The following is an 11252-nucleotide window of genomic DNA, read 5'->3' as shown; positions in this document are numbered from 1 at the left end:
TGAAATCTCCCGCATTCCATCGACATTTCAACACAAATGGTGAACAGTACCCAAAGCTCACATAGAACCGATAATGCGGTGGAGCTAGATATGCTTCTAGGATATATGAAAGAACTTATTATTCCTTGTAAGTTAACATCTTTGTAAAATTAGCAAGCCTTACGGGTGAACTATAATTTTGACTACCGTCACCCCCTAGACGTTGATAGTGCGAGCAATAAGGAAGCATCTGTGGTGGAGTATTATCCACCTGAAAAGCTCGAGAAATTAGTTGACTTCTCATTACCCGAGAATGGTGGCGGTGTGGAAGGTAATGAGCGAGAAAGGGTCATGCGAAGATGTTGACGAAACACATGCCTTACTAATACATACCTTGCAGGTGCTTTCAAATCCATCAAGGAAACGCTGAAATACAGCGTCAATGGTTGGAATCCAAGATTTATGGACAAACTTTATGCTGGTACCAACCCAATAGGAGTCATTAGCGAACTCTTGATTGCTACTTTAAATTCAAACGTTCATGTTTACCACGTTTCCCCTGTCATGACTATGATGGAAGTTCATGTGACACGGGCTGTCGGACAGCTTCTTGGAATGGGTGCCAACGCAGGTGGTTTATTGTGTCCAGGAGGATCTGCTTCAAATCAGTTAGCCATGGTTACAGCCCGCAACACCCTCTACCCTTCTATTAAAGACACCGGCTATATGCCTAGACCTTTTAATCCATCTGCTGAATATGGCAAACTCAAGATATTCACTTCGAAACACTCTCACTACAGCATTGATAAATCTGCTCAGATTATGGGCCTGGGTGTTGATAACATTGTCAAAGTTCCTGTTGATGAAGATGGAAAAATGCAAGTATCCGCATTAGGTAATTAATCGGGATGTCGCTCACTTGGCCCAATATGCAATCTATGAACCTAAACAACGTCTTTTGAAACGCTAGAGAAGTGTATACTGGAATCTATCGACCTTGGTGAAACGCCGTTTTTCATTAATGCTACGGCTGGAACTACTGTCATGGTAACACAATTTAAGCGGTATATGTTGCAGGCTTGTACAACTTGTTCTGACATGGAATCTTAAACATTATTAGGGAGCATTTGACCCGATTCAAGCGATTTCGGCCATTGCTAAAAAATACAATTGCTGGTTACATGTTGACGGCTCTTGGGGAGGATCCGTCGTATTTTCAGAAAAGGTCATGAATGAAAAGTCTTGGTTGGTTGGTTCACACTTGGTAAGATATTTTTTTAGTTATGTGAATAATACCATAGTACAGTTTCTAATTACTAAATGATGTCTATCATTCAAGGCCGATACATTCACTTTAAACCCACACAAACTTTTGGGCGTGCCATTGCAATGTTCCATGCTATTGACTCCCCATAATGGAAATTTGTTATTCGCAAAGCACAACACTCTCAAAGCCGATTATCTCTTTCACGGTAACCCATACGATCTTGGAGAAGGTACATTGGGATGTGGACGCAGGCCAGACGCAGCCAAGATGTTCTTAAGTTGGAAATATTACGGTCGATGTGGGCTGGGCGATCGAATTGATCAAGCATTGGCCACGGCAGAGAAATTTGCCAATAGAGTGAAAGAGAGAGCATCGAGAGGATTCAAGCTAGTCAAGGACCCATGTCCTTTTCTTCAAGTATGCTTTTGGTATGTGCCTCCAGCTTTGGCAAACAAGCCGGTCGATCAAATCGACCTGTCAAAAATTACTCGTATACTGCATAAGAAAATCAATCACAGTGGAGAATTCATGATTGACTACGCTCCTTTGGAAGGAGTACCCGATTTTTTTAGAATAGTCATCAATGCCCCAACTGTAGATTGTGATAGAGATCTCGTTAGACTTTTAGATGCCGTTGAACGAGTTGCCAAAGAGGTTGATTGGGAGAATTAAAAGACAGTCACGATTGAAACAATCAATCCGACGCAATTTCGACATATGCGAATTTTCCTGACACATCTTTGGTACTGGAATGCGTCACATCTAATGGCAGAAAATCCGATCGTTATATGTCGAGTGCGCGCCTTATATCCCTTCCAATCGACCGATCAGTCATCTCTATGTTTCAAGAAAGGAGACTTTATAGAAGTGCTGGCTCAACTTGAGACTGGCTGGTGGGACGGTTGGTGCGATGGCAATCGTGGATGGTTTCCATCTAATTATGTAGAGGTTATAGACGACGACGAGCTGGTATGAAGAACTGTTTGTATTGACGAATAAGTTGCAAAGAATCCATGTATTTATGATAATTCAATTGTAACAGTTGCCGCCTTCACCTTCTATTACGCTCAACGCTCGTCAGAGTCTGGATCATGGCACAGCCGATTTATCATTTGACCAAGATCTTCCACCTAACTGGGAAGTAGAATCAGAGGAAGGCGGACAAGGTTATTATTTTTACAACAAAGTTACGGGTGAAATGAGGCCATCCCATCCGGCAGAAGCAAGCAATAATGAGTATACCATGGAGAACGGGTCCATCTCCAGCGCAGCCGAATCGGTGGATCGGGATCCGCAATCCATTGGACCCGACAGCCCTCTTACAGCGCACTCATTCCCGGATAAATCTATGGACGCAAGTCATCGCAGCGACGAAAATAGCTGGGATAAGGTAATGTGCTGCAACCCCTTACTAGAAGGTATTCAAAGTCGCTCTTGCCTAATGTTCTTTTGCGTTTCTTGTCATATAGACATGGACGGAACGTTTGACAAACCATGGCAGGAAATATTATCATAATAGTCAGACAAATGAAACCACATGGATACACCCTTTTGAAACGGAGAAAACGGTAATGTGTTACACATGCCAATCAAACCTTGCAGATGTATGATCTTTCAACGCGCGGCATTACTAAAAAATTTTCCTTTCCAAACCCAACAGGTCAATACCGAAGGTCACAATGGCAGTGTCGTCGATTCATCATCCGAATTGGACACCGCTTCACGTCATCTAAGCTCTCTATCGATAGAAGATACTGAATGGCAGACAAGTTGGCCCCAGATTTCATCCAAAATAGCTATCTCCATTCATAACCTCAATACCGCTGCCAATCTGGGCCAAAAAACGAAATTCGAATATCTGACAATGGCTGTGGTGAAGGTTATACGTACAACTTTGTACTGTTCAAATACCATGGACAAAGAAGCAGCACCCCTCAAGAACGATGCAAACTTGAGATCAGCACATCGACAGCTCGTGGCAAGTTTAGCTAAACTAGTTATATCAGCTAGCGTGGGGAGCAGCGACACTGTGCCTGAAAGTATACCAAAGATGCAATCGGATTCCCATGAGCTTTTAGCGGCAGTTCGAAACTTTACCGAGGTTTGCCAGGAACAAAACGTAACTATCACAAAAATCCATCCCACCCTCAAATCCGATCATCATAATGTGCTTCAAAAAGCCGGAAAGCGACCTGGATCTCGACACCTTTTGCAGAATAGAATCATGATTGTGTTGCGCGCGCTACAAAAGTCAGCGATCAGATCCTCAGATTCGTTACAAGCTATTGCTGCTGGTATGCGCGAAAATGCACCCAATACCACCGGTCCTACCCTATTATCAGAATTCGGGAATTATGCAAGCGTTATTAGCCACTTCTTATATGCCATTGAGGACATTCAAGCTAGTCATCGATATCCGGAGGACTTACAACTAATTGAGCTGAAGCAGGGCTTGTACGACGATCTAGGCTCTGTTTTCGTTTCCATTCAGGCCATGACGGATTCTAACCTAAGCTCTATCCAGGCAGAAGACAACATCTTATTATGGTTACAGCGTATTGATAGGCATATGAATCTCGGTGTGCAAATCATAGAAAATATGGTTGAACAATATGGAGAAAACCATCCTGAAATGGATATCGTCGTACCTATCTCTCCCAACAATCGAAGTTCAGCTTATGCTCATCGTCGACTCTCTCTCAGCATGCTGAATGACTCTAATTTTGCTTCAGATGCATCTGATTTCAACAAGGATACCACCGATGTCGACAGTGGGGATGAATCGGTTGATTCCTTTACAAGCGCTGTCCAGACGGTTGGTAATGGCCCTGGCGGCTTGGATATGGACAATCGCCCAGTGAAACCGTTTACTATGAACGATTTCGAACACGATCTTAACATCTCTCTTCTCGACGACGATGGCATGTCTCACGATTCGCTTGATTCTCTCCACGGTCGGTCGATCGACTCTGGTGAATTTCGTTCACGCCACCGCCCTGTTTCGGACTCGTTCCCAAAAAATAGAACTCAAATAGATGCAGGCAGTGGGGGATTGCAAAGATCAGCCACAGCTTTAGATTTGGAGACCGTCCAATCTTCAGCTAAGCAAGACAAGTTGAAAAAGTTCTTTGGTGAAGATGCAGCCGTCGCGGCAGAAGCTGCTGCCTCCGGCAAACCTACTGGCCATGATACCCCGTCCTTCCTAGGTTATGACTATGAACCAGCCGATATTGTCGAGAATATGGAAGGCGAAGTGAAAGGTGGTACACTGTTTGCACTCACCGAACGCTTGACCTCACATAAGTTCTTGGGTAAGTTGCGTTGCGCTTGCCGAATAGGCAGTGTACCTTCTTCTGCATCAAATCGCTAACATGATCTATTTTTCATATGGATAGATACCAACTTCAACGGAACCTTTTTGTTGACGTATCGATCGTTTTGCACGACCGAAGATCTTATGAGCATGCTTGAGGCACGTTACACTCTCATGCCACCGGCTAATTTAAATGCAGAAGAGTTGGAAATTTGGACGGAAAAGAAGCAAAAACTCATTCGATTACGGTAAGTGGTTACATTTACTCTGTTGTAAAGTTCTGGTCACGATCGTCTCATCCGCTTCAACTTCTTTGTAGAGTGTTTAATGTCCTGAAGAATTGGCTCGAGACGTATTTTATTGAGGAAGACAGTATGTCCTTGGAACGACTCCATAAATTCACAAACTCTACCATACGGGATACACTGTCATTTTCGGCCGATCAATTGGATAAGTTAATCAAAATCCGACAAGAAACCGATGAGCAAGGTGGCCTGCGTAAAATGGTATTAAATCTCGGTGTCACTGCACCTGCCCCCATTGTTCCCAAGAACCTGAAACGACTCAAGTTAACGGACATTGATCCATTGGAGCTTGCTCGTCAATTGACCATTCTGGACTTCAAACTGTATAGTTCTATTCGACCAATCGAGTGTTTGGATAAGGCATGGTCTCGGGACGATGCCAGAGGCGATGTTGCTGTCAATGTCAAGTCTTCCATTGAATTTTGTAACCAAGTAACGGCTTGGGTGACCGATACCATTCTTAGCCAAAACGAAATCCGAAAACGGTGTAATGTCATCAAATACTGGGTCCAAGTTGCTGAGCGCTGCCGGCAGTTGAACAACTTTAACACCTGCATGGCTGTCCTGTCTGCATTCGACAACAGTGCGATTGGGCGATTGAAACGGACATGGGAAGTGGTTGGTGCTCGAACGCAACACACACTAGCTTACATACGAAAACTCATGGGTGCAAACAAAAACTTTACAGAGTACCGTGAGATCATCCACTCTATTAATCCTCCATGCATTCCGTTCTTGGGTATCTACCTTCAGGATTTGACCTTTATCGAAGATGGAAACAGCAATTTCTTGAAAAAATCCAAAAACTTAATCAACTTCTCCAAGCGAATGAAGACCGCCGAGGTCATTCGTGAGATACAACAGTACCAGAGCGCACCATACGCACTTGAAACCGTTAAAGAGATACAATATGTTATACACCTTAATCTGAAAAACAGTCGAGACGAAGACACTCTATATGCCTTGAGTTGTGCATTGGAGCCTCGGTAGGTTTTTTTTTTTTTGGGATACTTGGACCAATAGATACTAATATTTTGTCTTCTTTCTATACAGTGAGCGTGAAGATGAAAAGATTGCAAGGTTGCTGCAGGAATCAGGATTTTTGTAGTTTCTTTGACCAATGATACCAAAGCATACTATACATTTCTCTCTCTCTCTATCTCTTATTTAATTGAAACACACCATCTCCCTCCATTTCAGAATTTTCATTCAAATTAAACATGAATCACGTACGATATTTCCCAAGGAATATCATCTTAGAGCCTTAGCAGAGAAAAAATATAGAAATTTAGTGAGAAAAAGATGATAATCGCCTATCTACAAACACCCATATCATGCTCAAGTAATAATATAAATATGCTAGTATATTCGTGAAAAGGTAACTATGTTTACTGAAGTTGCACATAGTTCGCCGGGAACTGAGTAAAATAGAGCAAGATGGTTAATTCAGGCAAAAAACACATTCAATTCGGGCAAACCACCACTTACAATGCCTTGTCTTCCTCCAATCTTTCCCGTCCACCAATCGTTTTGACTATCGCTCTTCTCTACAATGGTGATTACGTCTCCTTGTCTAAAGCTCAAGTCATCTCCTTGCTCTCCATTGAAGTCATACAAAGCCATGGCTGTCGTGACCTTGGGACCACGAGCAGGTGGTGGCGGAGGAGGAGCGCGATGCGCACCCTGAGAATTACCGTACGCTGGGGGAGGAGGATTGTTGTATCCGGAATTGCCGTAGCCACCACCACCTCCTCCTCCATATTTAGATCCCGATTGAGGGCTATTCGGCGTGTAAGGCTTGTTGAGCTGACCTGGTGCCGCTATAGAAGGATTGCCGCTGCGGTATTCACTGCTACCACCACTTCCAGTACTAGCATCGCTGTACGTACGAGACGCATAAGATGCACCAGTGGAACCAAGTGAATTGAAGCGAGCGTTCAAAGCACGGTAAAGAACATCAGCCTCGGGGGGTGGAGGAATTGTGCCATTGAGCAATTCCTTGGTTGTCACCTTGCCACCATAGAACTTGGAGTTAGCATCTTGTCTAGTGATAATGACAGATCCTGAAATAGTGGATTAGTATGAATGGGAGCGTACATCGGCGGCAACGACAGGGTGATCACAGTTTTCCTCTAATCTTCCACAATACGTACCTTCAAGTGAAACACCGGCGAAGAGACCCTTAGTCTTGGAGTACGAATAAATGGGCGCAATGTGTTTGAACGAAGCAGAGCCGCCAGCTTCAGCGTTTCGACCAATAGGACCAGCGGCGACTGAAATCAAATAGAGTATAAGAATCTTTATGCTGCGTAATTTTGCGGTGTCAATGTCCGTATCCTTACCTGACATGTTTCCTCCAAGTGTGAGATTTCCGGCATGACTAAACGTTTTGACAGCTTCCTTGCTGTTCAAAACAATCACGAAATCAGTCAGCTCGGCACCTGTTGTTGAGATAAACCGTTAGTCTATGCGGGACTCGGCTTTGTCATGTATGTCCGACGTACCAATTTGACCACCAGCACCAGCACCTGCGGTGGCAATGCAAGAAGGAGCAGACCAGCCTAATAAGCGTACACATTAGTATTGTTGTATTCACGGCAGTCCAGGGATTAAACGAGTACATACTTCCATCAGGTAATCTATAATAGAGTGAGAACAACGTAGAATAAAAAATCAGCGACTGTTCTAAACGTTAACCGAAATATGATGTCGTCATATTCAATACCAGCAAGTAGGGTCACACACACATACACAATGACCCATTGCTTTTATCCCAGCGATAAAGCGCAACCATCAACGTTACCTTGCTACAACCAAACCACCTCCAGCTCTTCCCGAAAACAAGAATCCGGCTTTTAAAACGGTATAAATTGCGAGACCTTGTGCTTTATCAAGAATACTGGGTGGAATCACTTTGTCAAGCCCTTGTCCTGGGTCTATGGAATGCAATTGAACGAAGACATTAGTTACTCTATTTCAAACATATATCCCATAGGAACACGCTTATATTCGTCTCCATAGCTTCTAAAAAGGGCTGAGGTTTACCTATGAACTTTTGCAAGATCTTTGCCGCCTTTTTGCATTCTCCTACAATACTGAAGTTAGCGACGGTTGCTCGGAATAGCTTTCGCAAAGAGACTTACCGGCAAGGTTTGTAGGAATGGGAGAATTAATGCCAAGCTTGTCCATTGAAAGAGTTAGTTGGGGTGTGGAAGGAAGCTGACTTTGCTAGCCAAGCAATTTTGAACGAGGTAAAAATGACTGCCAAAACGCATGATTTCCCTGACAAAAACATTTCGGCAGTGGTAATGTTGCTGTTTTCTGTTATTTCTGCTCCATTTCAAACACTTACTGCGACATTCAAGGCATATCCCCGGTTTTTATTCTATCAATTGCTACAATACTTCCTACCCATTACTATCTATTCACGTTTAAACACTTGACACGGCATCATGGCTTCCTCATTCTAATTCTGTAACTCCCAACATTCCTCGTCAAATCACCTCCAAACTTTTCTTTCCAAAACTCATGCAATATCACTTTCTAACAACAAACAACCTCTTCACGTTATTGTGTTCTCCGTATAAACCGCGTAATTTGTACCAACAACTATATCACTTTTCGACTATCCACGCTTACCTCTTCAACACCACTTTTCGACGTAAACGACGCAGAGAAGACCATTTCATCCTCAAAATCCATTAATTGTTATCAAACATGAATATCAACGCTCCAACCTTTGTGCCTATCTCAGATGCCAAGTCACCATCGAGTGATCATACCCAAGATATCAAGCATCCAGGCAAACCTCCTGTTGAGCGTCAGCAGGCTAGAAAACATCAGAATAAACCCCGCTCTAACCGTGGCAAAGGAAGCAATCGCCCCCAGCACCACCATCATAATTCGTCTCAGAAGACGAACAAAGCGCAAAAAGGTGGTCCACTACACGAAACGGATGCCCATCAAGATGGCCAAATAGTATCCAATGTGAGTTGCATTGGAGTTTAGAAGTTTACATCATAGTTCTCTCACATTGACAATCATACTATTGTTGCAGCTTACAAACACTTCTACCAACAAGCGTGGTCAAGTCTCGCTGAACCATCTTTTGAATTTTTCCTTTCCCGAACGACAGGCGCCGCAACCTGTTTATACACAGCGCAAAATCAAGACCTCCTCCTATCAACCATACAATAAGGAACGCTTTCTAAATGCAAAGTATGAATTGAGAAAAAATGCATGCATAGTGGTATTAGAGCATTGAATTGATTCGTTTTCTTTTTCAGCTTTCGCTTTCTGGTGAATCCCACCGGTGATTATACTGTCAATATGGCTGACCCAGATCTACCAATCAATTGGGCTGATATCGAACAGGTGGTACGTTAAAACGCTGGCAGTGCTATTGTTGCTCTCTATTTACTGCCTTTATTAATTGTTTTCTCTATCCAGCTCATTTCGAAATCTATCCCACCCACTTGTCCAATATGTCTATCACAACCTACGGCCGCGCGAGTGACGAAATGCGGACATACCTTCTGTTTGCCCTGCATTTTACATTACTTGCATTTGAACGATAACCCTAAGAAGGCTTGGAGAAAATGTCCCATTTGTTATGATGCTATATATGCTCGAGATCTCAAAAGCGTCAAGTTCATATGTGTCTCCGCAGTTCTTGAGCATGCCGTACCCAATTCATTCGATCAAGCGCGAGTCACCAACACACCCAGTCATCCAGTAGTTGGTGACTTGGTTGATATGAGTTTAATCCAACGGTCCGGTTCTTCCACCCTAGCCTTCCCCATATCATCTTCTTGGCCCATTCCTGATAATATCTACTCGGCTTATACCAGACCAGGGACAGTGTTTCCTCCATGGCACTTCACACCTGATGCTATGGCTTTTGCAAAATTTATGCTTGCCAGTCCAGAATATCTGAAGTCAGAATATACTCGGGATTACAAAGAACTAAACGACGGTTTGACCGAAGCCAAGGAGTGGAATGCCACCGAAGAAGTCGAGTTTTTCAACTCGGCTATAGACATCGTTACCAACGAGTTAGCAAATGTGCCTACTCGAGATACCTCAGATGTGTCGTCAAGCATTTCGACAGCACAAGCGATTTTGCAAGCAGTGCAGAAGAATGAAGGAAAGCGTGCAGAAATGGAGGCTAAAAAGGCTCAACAGAATCAAGCAGACCAACATAATCCGGTTGACGCCAATGTTCCAGAAGCATATCAACAGCACCAATTGAGTCGAACCGGTAGTTCCAGTGTCCTTTCTCAGTCGACTGATAGCTCTTCATCCATACAACCTAGCACTTCAGCACTGCCTAAGCCTTCAGATTCTGCATACACATCTCCGTCATACTACTTTTACCAAACAGCAGATGGTCAACATGTATACCTTCACCCACTTGACATCAAAATTCTCAAGCAGGAATTCACCACTTATGACAAGTTTCCAAAGAGTATCGTCGTTCGAGTCAATGATGTAGAAGAGAGTACATTGACAGAGGTGAGAATGATTTTGGCACAAATGATTATACTAATGCGATATGCTAACGAAAGGGTTTTACCACCATGCTAGGAACTGCGAAAGCGATTCAAGTATCTCTCTCATTTACCCCTTACTTGTGATGTTACTTTCTTGGAAGTAGATCTTAAAGGCGTTGTATCGGATGCCACCTTGGACCATTTCAGCAGTAAGTAGCAACTCCTCCTGTTCTACGGTGCGCAAAAATACCCATGATGTACCGAATTTAACCGAAACGTTTACCATCAGATGAACTTCGTATTAGGCAGAGGAAACGAAATGAACGTAGTCGACGTGAAGAAAAGTCGAATCGGTTAGCCGACTCCAGAGAGAAGCAAACGAAACCTACGTCATGGGCCGGCGATCACCCAGATCCTGGCATTCTTCGGGACGATCCGTTCTTCGCCCCATCCACTGGTGAGAATACGGAAGCTGCCGAAGAGGCGATGTTGTCGGAAGCGTTGTTGGCATCCACTGTAGAGGAACGTGGACCTAGAGATGCCGGGCCCCGAACCGTTTGGGGAACTCGCGCAGTTGAAAGCAGAGAACCTGCTGACGACGTTGAAGACGAGTATGACCATTGGGGAGAGGAACAGATCATCGTCAATAAGAAAGGCAAGAAAAAGCTGGTTTTAATGAGCACAAGTGCCCGTAGAAGGCTTTGAACCAGTTTTTTATTCTTTTTTACGATACACGCTTTGTAATAAATAAGATGATTGCACATCAATGATATATGCAACTATGGTATCAAGTCACTGTCTGAAAGCTTACTTGAACATAGATGTTTGAATGATGTTACGGTATAATTTTTGTTTTTCGATATTTCGCTCAAAGTAACAAACGAATGAACTTACGG

General features: G+C 43.5%; 5 protein-coding genes across 5 annotated transcripts; 4 read left to right on the top strand and 1 right to left on the bottom strand.

Moving 5' to 3' along the window:
- Positions 1 to 31: 31 nt before the first annotated feature.
- Positions 32 to 2370, top strand: K450DRAFT_216712 (uncharacterized protein). The gene is made up of 7 exons (XM_051584913.1): positions 32 to 127; positions 200 to 310; positions 380 to 874; positions 950 to 1026; positions 1100 to 1243; positions 1319 to 2215; positions 2289 to 2370. The coding sequence occupies exons 1-6, from the start codon at positions 37 to 39 to the stop codon at positions 1916 to 1918; spliced, it is 1518 nt and encodes a 505-aa protein (XP_051449517.1). The 5' UTR covers positions 32 to 36; the 3' UTR covers positions 1919 to 2215; positions 2289 to 2370.
- On the top strand, positions 2371 to 6117 carry K450DRAFT_216708 (uncharacterized protein). The gene is made up of 5 exons (XM_051584912.1): positions 2371 to 2636; positions 2716 to 4557; positions 4642 to 4807; positions 4879 to 5850; positions 5918 to 6117. Exons 2-5 carry the CDS (start codon positions 2829 to 2831, stop codon positions 5970 to 5972), a joined length of 2922 nt encoding a protein of 973 aa, XP_051449516.1. The 5' UTR covers positions 2371 to 2636; positions 2716 to 2828; the 3' UTR covers positions 5973 to 6117.
- Position 6118: 1 nt separating this feature from the next.
- K450DRAFT_216699 (uncharacterized protein) lies at positions 6119 to 8106 on the bottom strand. Its single transcript, XM_051584911.1, has 9 exons — positions 8008 to 8106; positions 7910 to 7951; positions 7668 to 7800; positions 7490 to 7503; positions 7369 to 7425; positions 7207 to 7305; positions 7018 to 7137; positions 6353 to 6927; positions 6119 to 6282 (listed from the first exon to the last, which is right to left on the bottom strand). The coding sequence occupies exons 1-9, from the start codon at positions 8051 to 8053 to the stop codon at positions 6253 to 6255; spliced, it is 1116 nt and encodes a 371-aa protein (XP_051449515.1). The 5' UTR covers positions 8054 to 8106; the 3' UTR covers positions 6119 to 6252.
- Positions 7923 to 8444, top strand: K450DRAFT_216696 (uncharacterized protein). Its single transcript, XM_051584910.1, has one exon. The coding sequence runs from the start codon at positions 8122 to 8124 to the stop codon at positions 8305 to 8307; it is 186 nt and encodes a 61-aa protein (XP_051449514.1). The 5' UTR covers positions 7923 to 8121; the 3' UTR covers positions 8308 to 8444.
- Positions 8445 to 11213, top strand: K450DRAFT_216692 (uncharacterized protein). Its single transcript, XM_051584909.1, has 6 exons — positions 8445 to 8851; positions 8922 to 9082; positions 9151 to 9241; positions 9314 to 10378; positions 10451 to 10565; positions 10646 to 11213. The coding sequence occupies exons 1-6, from the start codon at positions 8582 to 8584 to the stop codon at positions 11059 to 11061; spliced, it is 2118 nt and encodes a 705-aa protein (XP_051449513.1). The 5' UTR covers positions 8445 to 8581; the 3' UTR covers positions 11062 to 11213.
- The last annotated feature ends 39 nt before the right edge of the window (positions 11214 to 11252 follow it).

The sequence above is a fragment of the Umbelopsis ramanniana genome, assembly GCF_025399195.1.
Source record: "Umbelopsis ramanniana AG unplaced genomic scaffold K450scaffold_1, whole genome shotgun sequence".
NCBI lineage: Eukaryota > Fungi > Mucoromycota > Umbelopsidomycetes > Umbelopsidales > Umbelopsidaceae > Umbelopsis > Umbelopsis ramanniana.
This window is presented reverse-complemented; position numbering and strand designations above follow the sequence as displayed.